This window comes from Choristoneura fumiferana, chromosome 6 (assembly GCF_025370935.1).
Source record: "Choristoneura fumiferana chromosome 6, NRCan_CFum_1, whole genome shotgun sequence".
Taxonomy (NCBI): Eukaryota; Metazoa; Arthropoda; class Insecta; order Lepidoptera; family Tortricidae; genus Choristoneura; species Choristoneura fumiferana.
Genome location: NC_133477.1, coordinates 14641848 through 14663818, shown reverse-complemented (window position 1 = coordinate 14663818; position 21971 = coordinate 14641848). Strand labels below are relative to the sequence as shown.

The following is a 21971-nucleotide window of genomic DNA, read 5'->3' as shown; positions in this document are numbered from 1 at the left end:
GTAAATATTAAGCCAAATCTCATAGGAGCGTAGTGAAAAGAATGAAAAGAATACTACATGTCGCTCCCTGTATGAAATATTTTCCTAAATCTAAAAATAAACTCTAAATATAAAAATGGGCTCATACCATACTTCGGCGACATGCCGATTCTATAAGGATCAAACAACACGACCTTTCTTTATCTTGCGAGGCAAATTTGGTAACCTCTGGTAGAAATCTTATTTAAAATCCAGTTACAAGACCCGCCGCGATAGGCGCGGGTCTCGGACAATAAAACTAAATGGAATGAATGCATGATGGCTGCCTGAAACGCTGCTCGCGATATGAGGGCCTCTTATGCCCAAAATTTCATGTCTCATATAAGAAAGGGTCGGCTTGATACTGATTAATTTCGTACATTCTTTCGGAAATTGCTAGCTTATCCTTCGAAACGAGGAGTGCATTATTGCTTGATACCTATCTACTCGTACATGTAATGAAAATGTGTCTATTTTTGTAAAGCTAGACCGCTCGTGTGTTATTCTAATTGATCCAACAGCATTGGTCATTTAGTATTCCTTACGTCCATGTGTCCGCATTCGGAACAATCGGGCTTTTAGAATTCCCACCTGATGCCAGCACAATTCGCACCAAAAAGAGAGTCAATAAATTTTAGAGTAGCTGGCGGCTTGATTTCTAAATGCAGGTTATCGGAGCATACCACAAATCGAGAACGCTACACGTAGACTCCTTAGTATTCAGCGGTCGGCGCGGCGTCGCCTGGAGTCTCGCACCTACCGCTAGCAGGCGAATCACGTCCACTTATGTGTTCCACGCAGCCAAAACCAACGCCGCCGTCGGAAAATCTTCCATGTAAATCTCGACATTAACGGCCAGGTTTACCAACATGCCTATACTGCAAAGTAGCCGCGAACGCAGTGTTTTCTCAATAAGCCCATTTGCATTTCGTTCCGATTTCGTTGATCGATTTCACCTTTGTTTATACCAAGACGTTTGATAATCGTGATAAAGGATGTCATCGATAATGGAATAACCTTAACAAATCCGTCGTTTTCAGCTTCATGGTATAAATTGTAGCGAGATAAATCATGTGAATCGATTCGACTGGCCACATGTGTTTTATTTAGTCATTTTCGTTTATTCAAGATATGATAATTAATAGTATATACCTACGAATTCTATACCTACAATACAAATGGAATCACAATCGAAGCGTTCATTGCTAGCAGTTACGTTTCTTGATAACTATTATTAGTAGGTCTATACAGCTACTGATGAATGAAAACCGTGGGCACAGTTACCAGTTTTCGGTTATTTTTACCACCACAGGTATTATTAATGTTATAACATTTGGCAGTTAAAGCATTGTTATCCGGAAGCTCTAGTTTGGTAGCCCGAGTCATCAACCTTTAGTTTTGTCACTGTGACTCATTGGTGTTCTTGTTGCAGTATAAACGCATCTCACTTGGAGAAGTTTCATCTCAACATAGCTCAGCATGAACTATACGAAGAAGGGGAGCCGCTCGTGGATAAGATCCTCAAGGATATGATTACTCTGCCTATCTTACATGTTGGTAAGTAATATAACTCATCGCTAATGATCTTTAATCAACCTTTGCAATCCATAACACTCAAATCTCATTATAAATCATATTTTACTGCTTCAACTGTAACTTTGTTCATGTGAGATAGTTGAAGAAAAATTGCAATGTTAATATGACATTTGTTCCGCGATCATACCACACCGCCATGGCACCTTCCCCTGCTATAACCTATAATCCCTCCTTGCCATGGGATGAATGATATGACGTTATAACATAAATCCGCCATCACTTCTCAGTACAGGAGCATCTAAAAAATATGTGATCATGTCTACCTATTCGGTCAATCGTGCTAGAGTATTGTCAGATACTTTTGAGCACCTAGACCGATATGATGTACTTATTCAATTTAACTTTAGCTATACTGATTTCCATTTAATGCTGGCTGAGTGCAGTCTATAGAGGCATAGGTTATAGCATAGCAGGGCGTGGACGCACCGTCACATCAATCGCTATTTGCCGTGCCCTTTGCGCGCCACTTTTACGATCGAAGCTATTAACAGTACCATTTTCCATAATAATATCATCATACTTTCTTTTCAGATTGCCACTCTCAATAACAAGAGCGCTTAAATTTGTCTTTATATAACAATTTGGATGCTTTGAATCATATATAGGTACCTATTGCTCTTGTTGAAGAGGCTCGCTACCTCGATACATAATTTTACGTTTATATTTATTAAATAGCAAACACAAGAAAAAAGAATTAGCGAAATCGGTCCAGCCGTTCACGCGTGATGCCGTGACCAAGGGAAATAGGGATTCATTTTTATATATTAAAAGATTTTGACCCACTTAAATTTTTGGATTGATTTTAAATTAGAACAAGTATGAAACTAGCAGATAGCTTGAGCAAAAAACGCATATGACAAAATTATTTTTCTTAGGATAAAAATAATATTTTTATTTAACTGTAGGTACTTACAAATGATTTAGTAATGGTTTGGTTCAGGTGTTAGGTACTTTACGAAGGTCAACTACAAACCTTTACCTGGCTACTCCATTACCCCAACAGCGTTTTGTATCTTGAGAAAAAGTTTGTAGTTCATTGGCTGATTATATGCTTAATTTTGTATTATGTAAGTAATAAATCATGCAGATGAAGTCCTTTATAGATATATACTTAAACTTTGCGTTCTACAGACGTTCCTAATCAAGGATCTTATAGGTACATCTGAAATTAAGCACGTTAATAAGTAGCAGTTTTAATTATGCAAGCTGTAATCGGCCATTGAGTCCAGGGAACCGTACTTCGGATAGATACATATCAACGGTGTCGGTTTTACTTTCGGATACCCGTCCATACCTGCTCATTTTCACTGCTTTATAATTCATTGTTTAACCCGTTTTACTCAATTCATCTTTACTCGTAATTTTCGTTTTTAAATTATCTTATTTAACCTCTTCAGAAAGAAGGTTATTTCTAAGTAGAAATTGATAGTCATTTGCGAAAGAAAAACCGTTAGGACCCCAATTCATTTCTAATTTAATTTTTATATTTGTTGCTGTAGCGGCAATAAATATACATAATTTATATATACTCGTACATTTCAGCTGTTTATCTCAGATAGACTATCTGTTACAGTTCTCGAAATACAGCCTGTGACAGAAAGACATACAGACAAACGGACAACGAAGAGACAGTAATAGGATTCTGTTTGTTCTCGTTCGGGTACGGAACGCTAAAACAGACTTGGGTACAGTAGTAGGCCCTAAACTAAACTAATCAGTCAACTAAATAAACTTAAACCCAAATATCGTAGTATCCGAAGTATCGTAGACTTACTTTCGGCTTTTTAAGTTTATTTAGTTGACATACATGATGGCGCAAGTCCAATTGGTGACTTAGCTTATTAATTAGTTAATAATTCAACGTTATAAGAACAAAGCTCGGCTCCTTGGTCCACGGGTGTAAGCTGGAGCGGTATGTATATTAAATGAAATCGGATTTGCAATCAGCTGTGGGGTTAGCGGTCCGACGGACAATAGTGCCACAACAATCTCGCCCTTTACTTCAAATTGGACTTAAATATTTAAACCAGTTAATTGGATTTCATTGTTGGAGAGACTTTATTTCATAGTTCATCGTTTATTTTCGGTAGCAAGTAGAATCCCTTTGAATTTCGGCAATTGATGATTAACCTTAAATACATTGAGAGCTGTATTTAAATTCAAAGTTGTTTAAATTTGTATTAATTAAGTATTGATATCTTTGACAGAGCAAAAGGAAGGAGGGACGCAGTTGAAGCTCATTATAGACTACCCTAACGGTATTCAAGCGCTCTTCAAACCAATGAGGTGGGTCGATTGATTTACGCTTAGTGGCATAATACCTTTACGTCCAGTCTGAGCCATTACTCACGTGGTATTCGGTAAACAAGTTCCTGTGGAGAGGTATAGTTTCGAGTAGTGCCTGGCCCGAGTCGGGCGACTTGCAGAAAGTTTTCCTCCAAGTTCTTCCCCACACTGAGAAGGTGACAGAGCCGTTCGAGTGTTGTGCGTCGGTTCCATTCAGAAAACTTCCAAGCACTTCTTTCACGCGATCGGCTTAGCGGCTTGTCTACCAAGTTTTACTCCACAAGTACTATTAAACTACAAGCGCTCCCAACACGAGTTTACCCGCAGTTCTGCTACGTACTTACATGCCATTGTTAGAATCACAAAAGGCTCCTCTAGTGAGTTTTCTTTTTCATAAATACATAACTTTGAATTTATCGAATGTATTATACGTATCATGTCATTTCTTACATAATATATGAGGTTAAGAAAGGCCACAGAGAACAATTTTCGCTGCGACAAACAAAGCAAAAGGAATATCCAAAAATCTTCTCTAGGGGATAGCGCTAAACTCCTAGAGGAGTTGCATATCGCGTGTCAGCCCTTTCAGAACTTTATTTTGTTACCATATTCTCTTTGCAAAAATTGGGAATTGAAACAAAATCGAGAGAGACGTCCGAAAGAAATAAGTGGTCCAGGAATAGGTACAGATGTCGATGGATAAGATTTTTCCGTATGTAACTCTCGGGTTACTTTTCTAACGGACGTAGTAGCTTTACTAGGTAAATTATTGACTCGAGGGGATACCCCGACGACATATCAAGAGGCCTTAGAGGCTGTCCTACAATTCACTCGGGGGCGATAGATTACGCGACAGTCGATAGTAACCCCTTCTGTCCGGTATTTTTATTATCTACAAGATTAACATAATCTTTATTTTTTAAACGCATTTCGTAAGCACTAATGAAAATATATTATGTCTCTGTTACAATCGTTTTTTCAAGCAATGATAGCATACAAGAAATATTTCTGTGCAATAAATTTATTTAACTGGATAGGATTCTTACTCGGTCGGACGGGAAGGTTATTCGATACTTCAATTTATGGATTTATTTCCCTCGCTTTCAATTTTTGTCACTTGGTTGATTTTTATGTGAAGTGAATTGTTTTAGCTTCTCAACATCTTTGTAAAAGGAAAATATCCTAGTGTCTTATTTTTACGAATATCAAATAAAGATACTAAATTTACAGGGATAATTATTACAGATCTAAGTATATTCAACTTAATTTTTGAATGTTTCTAAAATTCAAAAGAAGATATACATTTTCGAAACTCCATCCTTTTCGAATTGATTTGGGGCTTTTTACCCGACTGCAAGGAGAGATATGGTTTACTATTTTATTGGAAAGTCTTCATTATTTAAGTTGATAAAATGTGACGAAAATCGAACTTAGTGTCCTAAGCCATAGAGTGTTTTTTTCTCCGACCCAGAATATTAAGCTCAGTACCACGTAATACTAATTCAGATAAATGCCGATTATTGCACTCGTGGTAGCGACCAGAGCCAAGTTCGTGCGTTATCACACCATCGCTTTATCTTGATTGGCTTTGAAGCAAAGAGGGAGGTTTATGTCTCATTTTAATAAAGTTAGTCTAGCAGTGGGGTCACACTGAAAAACTTTTTGCCTTTTTAACATTTCTAACAACAAATTTTTATAATATAAGTAGGTAAAACAATTTAAAATGCACAAATTATAAAAAAGGCAGTAAATTAATTATGAGACTCAATTGAAAATTGAATAAATTCCATTAAAAAAAACTGTTAATTTTTACAGATTTGCGAGGGACGTCCAAACGCTGCCTAATCATTTTTACTTCTCGGACTATGAAAGACACAACGCCGAAATTGCTGCCTTTCATCTCGATAGGTAAGAAAGCTTGTTTTGTCAAACTATCAAGATCATGTGCAATATTTTAAGCATCTCCAGGTATCTTTCAGAGTATTTTTCACTACCGGGTATCACAAACAAAGCAGGTTACACAGGCCTCCTGTCCTGTTACTATCCGTGTTATATTCTTAACACTTACCAACGTAAGTACAAGAATTAACGTGAGCGAGAATGAGATTTGCGCGTAAAAAAATATAATTCTGCTTGCTCCATTTAGTGTTAAACCTATCAGAAAAAGGTAGTTTTAATTCCAATTTCCAGGATACTGGGGTTCCGCCGCACGGTGCCTGTAGCCGGGCGCGTCTTAAATATGACGACAGAAATCTATGACGTCACGGAAGGCGACATCCTGAAGACTTTCTTCGTGTCACCAGCCAACAACTTCTGCTTCCACGGCAAATGCTCGTACTACTGCGACACCGGACACGCAATCTGCGGGAATCCGGACATGCTGGAGGGAAGCTTTGCCGCGTTCCTACCGTCCTCAGATTTAGCTGAGCGAAAGGTGGGTTAGGTTTCAAATTTTTTAACGTGGAGACATCCCTTGATTTCGGTTTGTAGCTACATGACACGCGAAAAATGGACGCTTACGGTAGAAGAACAGTCTTCTAAAATCATCTAAATTTTACACCGTACCTACTTTGACTTCTGGCCTAGTTCATATAATTGTGAATCCAATCCTATATTTTTATCTACAATGAGAGCAGTAACTGAGCGTGTACTATTTCAAAACTAATAACACGCATTAACCGTAAAATAAGAGTAGTTTATGCCTTAGAGTTCGTTAACTACTTCTGTTCTCCACTATAATTTTCTATTCCATCCGCTAGTAATATAGATATATGTACTTAAATACTCGATTTCGTTAGAGCCCACAAGAGGGTTATGTTTTTCAATGTCATTAGGTATAGTCTTACACACAACACTTTTAGGTAAGATTGTTAGTACCTACGAGTAGCATGTTTTGTTTTGATCATTAAAATGCCTTCATGCTTAGGTACTGTTTATTAAACAATTATAATCTACTAGCTTGTGCCCGCGACTTCTGCCAAGAATTCGTTCGGGAACTATGCAATTTTCCTTTGTCATTTACAGGGTCTCAAATTATCTCCATACAATCTTATACTTTCGCATTTATGATATTAGTATAGGAAGTAGGTCCCATAAGTTACAATAAAATTTGCTCTCTGTTTTGGTGGTGGATCAAAATTCGATTTATGTAAAGCCTGACGGAATAAGCGCAAAAAGTATCACCGCTACGACGATTATCGTTATTCATTATTATATTATCTTTTGAATGACCTACATAATAATGACTTCAACTAGTTTCGAGGATTTATTTTGTGTATCATTATTTTTTGTTAGCTGCATCTATGGGACGCATAATAATATATAAGTATATTGCCTCTTTGGCTTTTGCATTATGAGTCCATTGACATGGAAGTGGAGGAGGGCAGATTCTGCATGGTTACTTATATGTGTCGCACTGACGTATGTATGCACGATGGTAGCTCATGAGCAAGGTAAAAATAATATAGTTCAATGTTATGAGGACTTATCTAGAGAGTAGCCAACTTGCTCAACGGAAGTAATAGTATTATTTATTTGCTCTTGGCTAATAAATACAATAACTTTGCTAAATTGTAAAATTACAGGTGTGGCGGCATCCATGGAGGCGATCTTACCATAAACGGCGAAAAGCTCAGTGGGAACTGCAGTCAGATTACTGCATAACGGTAATTATTACTCATATTATAATATTGTAACGGATAACTCACGTCTTAAATTGAGTTTAGCTCGACATGTTTTGGGCTAAATCGTAGCCCTTTTGCCTAGGAGCAACGCGCCATCGCTGTGCTCGCGCGACTACCCGACGAAACTAACACCGGCGCACAACTACCCGCATTTTCATCGTCATTTTTATTGTCAATGTCAAACGTAGGGTAGCACACCATACTAATAACAAGTCTGTAAAGACACGTTCACATCAACCGATACCGACCGATATGGTAATTATTACTGTTATAAAGTTGTATCTTTGGAACATTTAACATATATTTATCAGTCCTTTTAGTGTTAGTGTTGTGTTATTGCAGTGTCTAGTTACTCTTGTTTCTGATATCCTGTCAATCGTTCAAAGGTTAACGGTTAATTGGTAAAGGTACATAAATTGTTGTGTGACGTGATCAATATCCAACAAGTTCTCTACTTTGCTACCACAATAGCAAGATATCTGCTACGACAAGATTAGTAAGGTAATGGTCTGTAGGTACTTCATTAATATGGACCGTTACAAAGAAATGCTTGAGCTAATCAATGAATTATTAAAGAGGCCAAATTTTTGTTCGTCAGGTAAAAACAACACCTCCGTATGACAGCGGGAGACGGCTGCTTGACCTCATGGACATGTCCATTTTTGATTTCCTTACGGGCAATATGGACCGCCATCACTACGAGACATTCAAGTTTGTACCGAAATATTTCTTATCTAGTTAGCTTTCATTTTCCCACTTGTCGCTTAATACGTGTGTATTGGCAAATTAAGATGCAAAGTTCTATGTCAGACTGGTCAGACATACTGTATTCGATATTAGATACCCAAGATGTTACGATAGCGGGGCGCAAAGCAGAATGTATACCATTCGCATGACTTCGTTATCTAAATAGTCTCATAGATCAGGGGGCTACTACGAAATTCGAAAATCGAAGTTCGTATCGTACCGGCCCTCACACACTCGTGTTAAATAAAATTAGAGTCAGCGGTACGGCAAAGATGAAGTTCGAATTATGCACATCGTAGTATAGAGCCAGGCCTAACCAAGCCAAGCGTGAGCCACTGGTTATTTGGAGTTAGAATGTGTTAGAAATCAATTTGTTTTTGTTATTTGAATGAGCTTTTTGGTGGTATTGTCACAGAATGTTCGGGAACGAGACTTTCCCCCTGCACTTGGACCAGGGGCGTGCCTTCGGGAAAGCGTACCACGACGAGCTCAGTATACTCGCGCCGCTGCTGCAGTGCTGTCTCGTGCGGCACACCACACTCGCCACCTTACTCAAGTAATCCAATTATAATAGTCTTTCTCTCAGAATAAGAAGGCTTGGGCTATAGTTACCACGCGAGCCCAGTGCGGGTTTAGACTTTAACGCACACCATAGAATTTCTTTGCAAACAGAGTGAGTGAAAATCCCTGAGGTGCGAGCCCGAGCTCGGTCGGACCGTCCATCCCCCGCTTAATGAAACCATTAGGTTACTATGGCTCTTTGAGCAAAAAAAAATGCCTCCGCTTAAAAACAATGCCGTCCCTCTGGCTTTGACGCTGGATGATATTTTCCCGTATTTGGTATAAAAACTTGCTTTTTCTTGTGAACTCTTCTCTCTGTCTCTAATGGCCTTACTTGTTGTCAGTTCAACGCTTATTTAGAATACTGTTTTAATTTTTTTCAGTCCACTACTTAATACCAATCCTATTTCCCATAGTTACTTCCCAGTTTGTTCCTTCTCCTCTTGTTAGTTCTTTCAGTCATTGCTTATTTCATGTAGTTTCTTGTCAGTCGGTCCGTTCGGTATTTTCCTGTACTTTGTTATTTGGCCTGAAGAGTGGAATTCACTGCCTGCATCTATGTTCTATAAACAATACAAAGTGGCTGTTGTTAAAAAGTGAATGGTTATAATACTAGGTACTCCATTATAGACCATTTCATTCCTTACCATCGGGCGTGATAGTCAAAAACACGCCGTATAAACAACACATTTTTAAAGATTTAATGCCGGCTCAATATTAACAGTTATTTTTTTATTTAGGTTTCACAATGGCAAGCCTTTGTCGGCAGCCCTCCGTGATGCAATGAGTTCAGATCCAGTATCACCTGTCTTGTGGGAGCCTCACCTGGCGGCACTCGACCGGCGAGTTATCATCATCCTAAACGCCATCAGAAAATGCATCGACCAATCCGAGAACCCCAACGTACAAGAACTCGACGACATGGCAATAGCATTGTAACTGCCAAAAGATGCTAAGGCTGTGATGGACAAAGGACTAATAAGTGATATCGCGTGTGATAAAGCTAAACAAATGTACGATGATTTTAAGGACTCGCTATTTAATAATATTAGACCTGCTCTTTGTGGGGTTTTAATTGTACAAGCGGTCCTGTAAATAATAATATCTAATGCAACGTGGTTGTAGCTAAGACGGTCACGGCCACCAGTCTGGTCTACCCAGAAGACTTAGACTTAAGATTTTTAGTGCCAAAGATAATCCAAATGACATTGGGTGAAATTCATGTTTTGAAGTCATTCCACTGACACTGTTTAAGTTATAAAAGCCATTGTACATGCCAAAAATACCTTCGACTTTTACAATACACAGACCAATAGAAGTTTACGTAAAATTGGAATCAGTATTGATGAGAAGTGTTTGTAATGTCTTAATTTTGCTGTAAATATTTTTTCTTTGTAACTAAATTATTGATGGGGCCGGTAGTGAGCCCCTTTGTTGCCGTGGTGTTTATAATTTGATAGTTCTTATTTTTAAATCAAGTTTGAGAACTATCAAGTAATGGGACCTACTGATGCTTTATTGTGGTAAACGTGGTAATGCAATGCGCTGTACATAATAATAGTGTAGTAACGTAGTTTTATTGTTTTAAGATTATTTGCTACCTTTAGTTTTCGTAATCTCTAGCTGGAAGCTCAAGAAAACACATATCATAGTTGCAGAGTGGCGTGTGATATATTTACTGATTTATATGTTTGTTTTTTTTAGATAATTTTTATTTATTTAGAGGCTAGATATTGAAACAATAATTTAGTGAAATAGCAATGCGGTTTTTTAAACTTTTATCGTCTTTTCATAATTATGTCTTCTAAATATGAGCGCATAATACATACAGATTTTAAAGCGTCTTTACTTGCTTCTTAACTTTTTTTAAACTTACTTAAGTGTACCTAAACGAATTCAATAAGAATAACAGAAAAAAAATCGGTTGAGTAGATCTCGAGAGAGTAAGATGCTCTGGAGTAAGGAGCGGCTTAAATGTAAGAATTACGTCACATCTGCGTCTAACAACACTACATTAATGGCCAAACCGACATATAATTCATGTAAATACACCGGGGTTTTCGGTGCGGGAATAATTTGCGAAAGAGTAGAGAGAGAGGTTATTCTGAAAAAAATCATATTATGCCTAATTAATAATTACCTGTCTGCGAGTTGTATACAAACTATGATAAAATTTTATTTAAACTCATGTAGGGGGTATTTTAACTTTACTACCAAGCCTTATGAGATAAAAATAAAAATAACATTAAAAATTACTTGCGGTAATAGTAGTTGACGCGATTTTCACAATAAACTACTTATTAATGTTTTTCCTATATCTGTAACAGTTAAGCTACGGCTTCTTTCTGTACATATCCATTTTACTGAACTGAACGAACTTTCTACGTCGGTAGTTGTAATAGGCGCGAGTAGGGACTTAACTGAAGGGGTTCATATCTTAATGACTGATCTTTTTCATGTATGTAATACTTATTATGTTTTTGTGTTTGGCAATTAATTAAGAAACCTGCCACAGTACATTCTGTTTTTTTTATGTCAATACCTACTCTTTGGCTAATATCAAACATTCCCGCACCGAAAACCCCGATGTATGTATATTTCATTAATTCGTTCGTTACCTTATATTGTTAGACATGGAAGTGACTCTAGTTTATAAGTAGGTAGAGTTTGTACATACAATGCAAAGTGTGACTTCTTTGTTCCTAAGGTATAATCGGCAGCTTATGTCTTAAGAAATATACCATTCCAAAAGCAAGTTAAAGTCAAGTAACCGAGAAGCTTATTTCAATTTGATTAATCAAATTGTTACCTTCTCTCCGCGATAGTTAGCAATGTAGGGAAAGATTTGGTCATCATCTTTGGGTTTCCATATTTATTGATATTTTTAAATAATTACGAATCATTGGTGCTATCTTAGAAGGTAATGATTTGATTGAAAGCGGCAAATGATGCCTTAAAAGCTTATAAGATGTTTTTATTCTAACTTTGGATTCTTGGTTTCTAAGCAATGTATTAATTTTAGGTGCCACTAAATAGTTACATGCATATATTAAGCTTTCAGCTTTGGAACTTGTAATTGATTGAATAAGGGGTCCCGATTACGTTTAAACCATTTCAAACGGTTGTACATATTTGTTTTGTATTAGAACCGTTACACATGGATATATTTAAGTGCAAGTGTATCCCTTGCATAACAAAAACGTTAAAGCAAATAATAAAATAATTGAAATTATATAGTATCAATAATTACCTAACGTATAACGCTGGCAGTCGCTATAGTATATCTGTATTTATTAAATAATTTTAAGTGCTGCTGTGTTAGGTGTAAGTTTTACTTACTTATTTCGTTGTAAGAACATGAGTGTATGAAAGAAAAGTCGACTTGCCAAAGATGTACCTACATTGTTTAATGAGTAAAATGTTGTAAGTAGGTATGGAAACATAATTATAATGCTTTCGAAGCGTGTTTCTGTTGAAGGTTTATAAATTAAAATTGAAATGATTTGACGATATTGTTTTCTTTTTCAATGATCCTTTAAATAACAACCACGAGAAGCGAAAAGATGGAGAATACAATTTTGCGTAAGTACCTTGATTGTTTGAAATTTAGCTAGACAATTACTTGGAAATAAACAATAGCACGACTTTGATTGTTTCTTGCTAATTCTATTGCTGAATCATCATCAATTAATTAGTAATAATCTAAATATCTAGCTAGGTACTTGGAATATTAGAAAATTATGCCAATTGGCTGTGAAGTGGATTCTGCCATTCTGCAAATTGGTAACAGTGTCATCTTGAAAAGTTATATGCAAAGGGTGCCGCCATGCTGTGTGAATTTTCGATTTGTTTTTTTTTTTTTAATTTTGGTAATTATAACTATGGTAGGTATAAATTCTTTAAGTAAATATTTTTTCGTTGGATTTAGCATAAATGCGCATTTGTTTTAAGTATACATAATTCAACTGTACCCTAGTGCAATCCCTTAAAAAATGTAAGAAATCTTTTTCAAAATCAATGAAACCTTGACGTAGATAGACATATAGGTAGGTATTACAGTAGGCACTGTAGGTGTACAAAAAAAAATCTGATAATAGTATCAGTATTGCATTTGTAATAAAGGAAAAGAAACTCGTAAAACTGGAGGCTAAACGAATTTCGCGGGTCAGTGTACTTGACGATGTCCCGTAAAGGTCGCATAAAAGTGGAGAAACACAAAGATATGTCGTCCCCCATAAAAACAGGAATATGAATAGTACGAAAATATTAGGATACCTATTTGCTATAACATTTTATGGCTTCAAGCCTCTTTTGTTGTTTATTAAACATTTTAACAATGCAATAAAGTTATCGAATATATTTTGAAATTAGCGTTTATTGAATTTATTGCATGAGAAATTTGTAGATAAGATATGCTACAGAACATTGGTCTACTTATCACTATGTCATGGAAATGGAACATTCCATGAAGAACATTCCAGGAAGTTTATGTTTGATTGCCAAATATACCTACATCTAAACATTTGCTCAATTTTTTTCACTTAATTACTTGTCTTATAGGTAGTAATAAAAAGTTAGATAGGTACACATACCTAAGATAGCGAAAATCTACTACGAGTAGGAACTCTGTTTTAACAGCCTTATATATCAATAAGCTAAAGCACTCAATAAAAAAGTCAAAGTTCGAGTACCTAGTGATATTGATATGTCACAGTATAAACTCAGTAGCTAATCTATAAAACAAGGCCCCAAATTTACATTCATACAAGCGCCCGCTGTCCATACGTTGTCACATCACAACAGGAAAAACTCGTCCAGTATTATACGGGTGAACGGGTAATAGCGTGGATAGCTAGAGAAAGCGAGCGGGCACGGGAGTAAGCATATTCGGCGCATTGTTTGTTGATTGGTTACTGGTTTATACTGTGGAAACGTGATATAGTTCCCGCCGTAGGATATTGTCATTCCCGTCCCGAGCCACAATCTCTCAAATTGTATATTCACATAAAGAGTTTCCGCCGCAAGCCAACACACGTGGAATAACAAAATGTAGAAGGTATGTACTTTTGGAGTTTAATTGGGGATATATTTATACCGTACTATGACAAATGCAGCTTGATGGAACTCATTAAATATAAAAAAAATCATAGCAAGACCAGTTCCGCTGTGTCTCCCGAATTTTTTTTAATGATGAAACTTATTTTTATCAACTTGAAAGGCATACTTATGCATATAACTTGGTGACTTCTAGACGTTAAACTTAAGAGTCAGAAATATATAAGCTTTGTTGTTTTTATCTATGTATGACTCTTGCAGTTAAATACCTACCTAGTGCTCACACTCTTTATAATAAAATAAGCACAATGTTCACAAACATCATATGCTTTGCTTTTCTTAAAATTCATGCAAATGAGAAATAAAAATCAGCTTATATGGAAATCCAGATTAAAAATACGCGTTTGCGCTTAAGAATAAACCCACATAGTAGAAGTGCTACGAAACCCATCTACGGCGTAGACTTCGTAGAGCTTCGTAGTATCAGAGATTATCCTACTTTTTAAACGCACGAGAATATTATAAAATGAGACGTAGACGAGAAATAATGACGGCTAAGCACCTAAGCGACTCCGCATTAAGTATCTATTTAAATATCCCGTTACCTTTTAATAAACCCCTTACAAAACAAATCCGATTTCGTTACAAAGAATAAACGTGGCCCTCAGAAGTGCCTTGGAAGTAAAATTAAAATGATTATTTTAATAATTGAGGCGTCATCTAGACGAGGGGGAATCAACGTGGAAGATGACAGGCTCGGTCGTGGATCATAGATAAGAGCACATTTCACCAACACAGAACTAAATAAGAAGAGGAATAGAAATATTACCGTGTAAAAACATATCGCATGATATTTTATTTAATCAACATCATCATCATCAGCTATGTACGCGGCCACTGCTGAGCCTGTTGAACAAAGGCCTCTCCTTTAGAAAATCACAATGAACGACAACTCGCCACTTCACATCCACTGGTTATCCGCAACTCTCATGATGCCGTCAGTCCACATAGTGGACCTGTCAACACTTTGTCTTCTGGTTCGTAGATATTTTATTTTTTATATTTAAACTAACAAAATCCAAACGTATTTCTAGTCCACATCATAAAATGTGTCGGTTAAGGGTTTTCTTTTTATAATATACCCATCCCCCCCCTTTTTAGGGTTCCGTAGCCAAAATGGTAAAAACGGAACCCTTATAGTTTCGCCATGTCTGTCTTTCTGTCTGTCTGTCCGTCCGCGGCTTTGCTCAGGGACTATCAGTTCTAGAAAGCTGTAATTTTGCACGAATATATATGTAAACTATGCCGACAAAATAGTACATACAAAAATGAAAAAAAAAATTTTTTTTAGAGTACCTCCCATAGACGTCATGTGGGGTGTTTTTTTTTTCATCCAATCTTATACTGTGGGGTCTCGTTGGATAGGTCTCTTAAAACCATTAGGGGGTTGCTAAAACGATTTTTTGATTCAGTGATTAGTTTGCAAATTATTCAACTTTAAAGTGCAAATTTTTATTAAAATCGAGCGTTCCCCACCCCCCTCTAAAATCTAATCCGGTGGGTGGAAAAATTTGGGAAAATTCAGGATGGTAGTAAGTATATCAAACTTACAAGAAAAACTATAACGGTTAAGTTTTCTTGAGAATTATTAGTAGTTTTACTCTTCAATAGCAGCCTAAGGTATAAAATATACCTAAACTTTGAATATTCCGTACAAAATACGAAATCCTTAGAAAAATATTACTTCATTTTTTCGTAATTGCTACAGAACCCTATTTTGGGCGTGTCCGACACGCTCTTGGCCGGTTTTTTTACCCCTGGTGTTGCAGATGTTTATGGGCGGTGGTGATCTCTTACCATTAGGAGACCCACTTGCTCGTTTGCCATCCAGTTGAATAAATATATTGAGAATTAATCTTTTGTCCACCGTAGTCTGATATACATATATAAGACACCCAATGTCCTGCCACTAACGCCGTAGTCTTGTAATTAAGACAAAATGTCATCGGTGTAGGTAACGATACGGGCACGTACGAATGAAAATATTGTCGGTTAGAAGGTTAATAATAATTAACGATAATCTCTTTGGCATGCATTGGTTGTGACATTAACGTACAAAAAGGTTCTAAGCTGTTACGTGGTTACTTTTCTCCGACCATATTTTTTATCATCCAATATGTCTACAGTCTTACACAGTTTAAAGGTACAATTTACTAACAGTTAATTTTGACTCCCTTTGCTGATTAGGAACAACTCAATTTTAATTAATTTTTAATCAATTTCATTTACATAATGAGCGTTTATAATCGCAGACTGGGAATTAAAAGTCGGAATCGCTTTAAAAGGTTCAGTATTTCTACTTTACTAAATGAACGGAATATACATTATAAATTTCGAAAGAGGTTTCAAAGCTTAAATAAGTGCCGTCATTAAATTTTACTCAAAATCACTCACTCAAAAAAAACTTATTCCACTTGTTTAGGTTAAGCAACTTCGTTATATTAAAAAAAAACTTAATTAGTGTCATGAACAAAATAATTTCCTTGCTCAGCGACTTAACCTAAAGGTCGCGGTGAGCAAGGAAATTATTTTAGTTCATTGATATGAACTCGCAAAGTAACGCCTGATTCAATAAATTATTTAATTAGTGTCATTTTAAAACACTGTCGAGTTGAGGTAAAAACCCTTTATTTAAGCTCGTCAGTGTAGTTCTTCTAAATTATAATTTGCATTAAACATTATTTAACTCTTAACAAAAGATTTTGAGTACTATAAAAACTCGCTATTAATAAAATAAAATAAACTAATCTCATTTTAGCCACGAGAACCAGATTTAATTTTTAAAGTCAAAATCAAAGTGTTTATTGTGTGTTTTATGACTTATATATACGTTTCTCTGTAACATGTCAATACGACATACAATTTATCTTAACGACTATATTATGTAGGATCTAAAGTAATTACATTAATTCTTATACATAATTAAATTAAAATCCTTGCACAATCCAATTAATCCCAAGAAACAGTATGTCAAAATAAAATAATAATAATAATAGTTATTGCTTTAACAAGAGCAAATCATCCTTAATCTGTCAATAGGTGACGTCTCAGTTCGCTATAATGTCTATTATCTTCATTTATAGGGAAATTGCGTTTTGATCCTTGTAATCCTTTTTATAAATCATTTGAAGAAGGTTCATTAATCTACTGTATGCCCACTCGTATTACGTGTAATTCTCCCAACTCTTTCGAAGTTGTTTCAGGATAGTGAACAGTTCGACAGCTCTGCGGCTGCCCGGGACGCGTGTAGCTACCAGATAGTTTTGATAACAATAATAGCGCTCTTGGATACTGTAACAACTTGTATAGAAAACTATCTAGATGTATGACCTCGACTTTACGTACCTACAAATAGTTTTTATTCGGACCTAGTATGGCTCAGTTACATTGGTTGATAACTCGGTCGATATGCAGCGTGCGGTATAACGAGTAGTGAAACTCATAAGTCGATAACTCGGTCGACATACAGCGTTAAAACCAATGAACGCGGTTCCCCGAATGCGGGCCGTACGGCATGCGTTGGAAATCTACCGCACCCCGCATGCTGGCCCTATCATCGACCAATAAAGACAATTCCCCGAATGCGGGCCCTACGGCATGCGTTACAGAAATCTACCGCACCCCGCATGCGGGCCCTATCATCGACCAATGAAGACGATTCTCCGAGTGCGGGCCCTACGGCATGCGTTGGAAATCTACCGCACCCCGCATGTTGGCCCTATCATCGATCAATGAAGACGATTCCCCGAATGCAGGCTCTACGGCATGCGTTACATAAATCTACCGCACCCCGCATGCGGGCCCTATCATCGACCAATGAAGACGATTCCCCGAGTGCGGGCCCTACGGCATGCGTTGGAAATCTACCGCACCCCGCATGCTCGCCCTATCATCGACCAATGAAGACGATTCCCCGAATGCGAGTCCTACGGCATGCGTTTCAGAAATCTACCGCACCCCGCATGCGGACCCTATCGACCAATGTAACTGAGCCAGTAAGTATTTTTCATCACACTTGCTCGTAAACAGTGTCGTAACATGCAGGCTACCTTGGTTGCAAACCCCAAATAAAACCCTCGACCTTAATGTGCTTGTCATGTAACCCGTGGTCGGTAAATGAGTCAATGTCTGTACTAATGATGCTGCACGCGCTGGGCCACCTGCACACGCACGTCAGGCGCGTGTTGCGGGGGGGGGGGGCTACCAAGAGCGCAGCCTAAGGTATCGCCAATACTCGCAAATGTGATGAAAAACATTGTATGTCGCACGGGCGGTACTAGAATTACGAACATCGACTCATTAACGCCCTCAATCCACGACTTCGGGCTTCTAATAGAGTCTCTTTCATTATTCCTTATTTACCGCCCTTAAGACACAATGTACTATTGTGTGATCTAGTGTTTATTCATCATCATCATATCAGTAGTAGGACGCCTACTGTTGGACATAGGCCTCCCCATAGACATCCAGTTACTTCGGTTGGAAGAGACCTGCATCCACTGTGAATCTGTGGCTTTAAACAGGTCATCTATTCACTCTATTCATCTCCTTGGTCCGTTGCGTTTGACAATCCACGCTCTTCTTTTGAGAACTTTTCGACCCAAACCGTCAGTGTTTATTAGTCGTTACGTTTCAGTTCTCTTTATGAATAAATATAATAATCATGATCAGTCTAAACATGGTCTTGAATCAAAATGAAAGTCTTGAATGAAGCATTTGCATTGCATCAAGACTCTTGATGCACGATTTTTATTATTTTTAAGTATATTTTCCTCGATTTTTGTATTATCTATATTAGAATGGATATTTTTCAGATAATAAACGCCACTTTGGGACAGCTTTTAAATGATACACATGTGCTTTTATTTTTACTAGTGTTTATTTCACTTGTTATGCTCGTAGGTACGTCGATGTCTTAAATCTTGTAAGCCTCTTCTTTGGTACGAAGAACTATGTAACTAAGATAACAATGCAAATATAGTCAATAGTTATTTTATACAAAATCTTATTTACTAATGCTTAGGAATAAAAAGGATTCAACATTCGCATTACAAACCATTTATCCTTAACGAACCTTCCAATATCAACTCCAAAAAAATAATTAATAAGTATTTCAATGCGCGTGATAAACGAGAGCCTTTACAAAGTCAACTCCAGCGCATAGCTCATTTGTTATCCGCATAAAGCATAAGCAGACAATACCACGTCACAACTGACCGAAGTGTTCAGTAAGTTAGAACAGACTTTTATACGAAATAGCATCGGCATGAGAGCTAATTATTTGAATTGTGCTAATTTAAACAAAAAAAAATGGAGGTCGAACAATCAACTATTATCCATATCAACAATTAAAATAACCGTAATGGTGGTGGTAAAATAATCGTAATCGTAATTGCTTAATCAAAAGGGTGAATAGTGTCGATGTATCAGTTTTTCCTACATAGGTACATTCTCTTAAAATTATATTTTCCCTCAGCTTTTAATGTTACTATTAGATCTTCGACTGAATGTTGATTACCTATAATATTTGAGGAATCACCGGTGCTTTTATGACAGACAAAGTGGTAGCAGGAAGTACCGTGATGTTTCCATACTTACTCGTATTCACGCCAATTTCTTTATTGTCTCAATTCCTGGTTTATATCAGGCACTTTACAGTGCCTTAACTTAATGGTCCACCAAAGTATTATGCACTTAAGTTATGCCTCGTCTTTGGCATCCCTGAAGCGTCGTAAGTTCTTCTGTGCCGTTCTCCGCTGTGTGACCATCATTGGGCGCTGTGTCCAAGTGAATTGTTGTGCCTACGACTCCAATACCGACAGGGGTGATAAATCACCGAAACAATAGGCAATAGGTGCCCAAACGCGAGCCGAATGTGCATAAATCAGGTGGAGCGCTGTATGGACAACCAATACGCAGTTTTACTGCATTCCTTGCTGAAACCTAGGCGATATTGTCTTTATCTCGTTGATAGATAACTTAGAATAGTTGGTAAAATGTTTGAAATAAACCTACGAGTATATACTATATTTTGTTGAATCATGGAACGAGTTAATAATTGAAGCTCAGGGTAAAGGAGAGGTAACGTAACGTGAAGTGCCCCTATCTGCCAAGAGTGCGGTCAAGCTTATACGTAGGTATACGGAACTCAGGGTATTTAACAGGTGTACACGTGCCAATTTGACTTTTTGGTGTATAAGCTGGTCGTAAACACGTCGTTTATCACATCGATATTATTGAGAAAATTCCCATTTTATACGAATCTATGTATAAAGTCACGTAAGCAGTCCTATAAGTCACTGTATTTTTCGTGTAGTGGTCCGTATAGAAATCGTGAAAATGGTGTCATAACCAATGTTCATGGAGTTTTTGTGTTTATTACCGCTGTTTTACCGCATTTTATCGAATAAAAGTGTTTATTTTGAACTTTAATATGGGTTCTGTTGTAAAGTTATCAGATAAATGTAGTAAATTCCAAACTTAAAAAACTGCGACGGACAATTACTTTATCATAGCAAAGTAGAACAGCCATTTTTTATATTTTAGTTATCTTCTTGTGACATCTTCGAAACTCACGTACGACTAAGTAAGTACATTTATCTGTTGGGAAATAACGCTATCGAGTAATAATGCCCTAGTCTTCTCATATAATGAACGCGCCTTATAAATTCTGTAAAATTAGCTATATTCTTTTCAATGTTTTTAATGAACGTTTTAATAATTACTTTAAACGTCTTAGGGGTTTAAGATACAACCGTAATACAATGTCTAAACGCTTTGCATTCTGTGAACTTTTTCTTTTGTCAGCCATTTTAACGAAATTAGGGTTAGGTGAAATTTTATAAATTTCAAAATATTATTATCAACTTTACAGAGGTGTCACTAAAGTTATATACTAAAAATAGTAGCATAAAAGTGTTCAAATCGGCTATAATCTTAAAAAAAAGTGTACCTAATTTATCACTTTTATACATCGCACGTAAAATAGTAAGTCCCGGGAATCTAATACGACAAATGTTAGTGTAAAAGACGTATAGACGTATACAAGATGACAACTGGTTACCACTAAAAGTTGTATAATAGTCATGTAAAACAGTCGTATAGAAGTTTATGCGAATGTTCATATTGGACTACAAAATCGTAATAAGAGTGCAATTTATGACTTTTACACGATCGTCACGTAAAAGTAGTTCTTTATGACTATAACACATATAAAATGTTGGTGTTAAAGTCGTATAGACTTTACTAAGCCAACATCTCCGGTTATACGCTAAAAGTTGTGTAAATGTCATATAAAACGTCGCATAGAAGTCTATACGATGTCAATATACGACTAAAAATCGACTAACATTTTATAAGAGTGCAATATATTACTCTTATGCGATCCTCACGTAATAGTAGTTTTCGCGGCTCTAATACGATAAATACCGGTGTAAAAGTCATATAGACGTTATTACGACGACAGCACTAGTTATACAACTAAAAGTTGTGTAACAGTCATATAAACGGTCGTATAGAAGTCTATACGATGTCTATATACGACTACAAATTGACTTAAATTTATAAGAGTGCAATATATTACTCTTACACGATCGTCACGTAATAGTAGTTTTTCGCGGCTCTAATACGATAAATACCGGTGTAAAAGTCATTATAGACGTTTATTAAGACGACAGCACTAGTTATACGACTAAAAGTTGTGTATTGGTGATATAAAACAGTCGTATAGAAGTTTATACGATTTCTATATACGACTACAAGTTGTATAATGATAGAGACCCATAGTCATATTACACGCTAAATTTACTTCTAAACGATGTTTATAAGCATTATGAGTCGCATAACTTACACAAATACGACTAAAATGTTTGTTGGGACGGAACCTCAGGGTATTTATTTATGTACATTGCAGTTAGTATTTCTTAAACCAGTGCTTTTCATTGTGGGTCGCGACCCCCCAGGGAA

General features: G+C 36.7%; 1 protein-coding gene across 3 annotated transcripts in view; it reads left to right on the top strand.

Moving 5' to 3' along the window:
• The window catches only part of LOC141429161 (extracellular serine/threonine protein CG31145), a 73952-nt gene extending 61554 nt beyond the window's left edge, over positions 1-12398 (top strand). For all 3 annotated transcript variants that reach the window (XM_074089405.1, XM_074089406.1, XM_074089407.1), the window contains exons 5-12: positions 1451-1575; positions 3822-3900; positions 5716-5808; positions 6091-6334; positions 7485-7565; positions 8182-8294; positions 8746-8886; positions 9632-12398. In XM_074089405.1, coding sequence (XP_073945506.1) covers positions 1451-1575; positions 3822-3900; positions 5716-5808; positions 6091-6334; positions 7485-7565; positions 8182-8294; positions 8746-8886; positions 9632-9830 — 1075 coding nt within the window. In that variant the 3' untranslated portion in view covers positions 9831-12398. The remainder of the gene's footprint in view (positions 1-1450; positions 1576-3821; positions 3901-5715; positions 5809-6090; positions 6335-7484; positions 7566-8181; positions 8295-8745; positions 8887-9631) is intronic.
• Positions 12399-21971: the final 9573 nt, after the last annotated feature.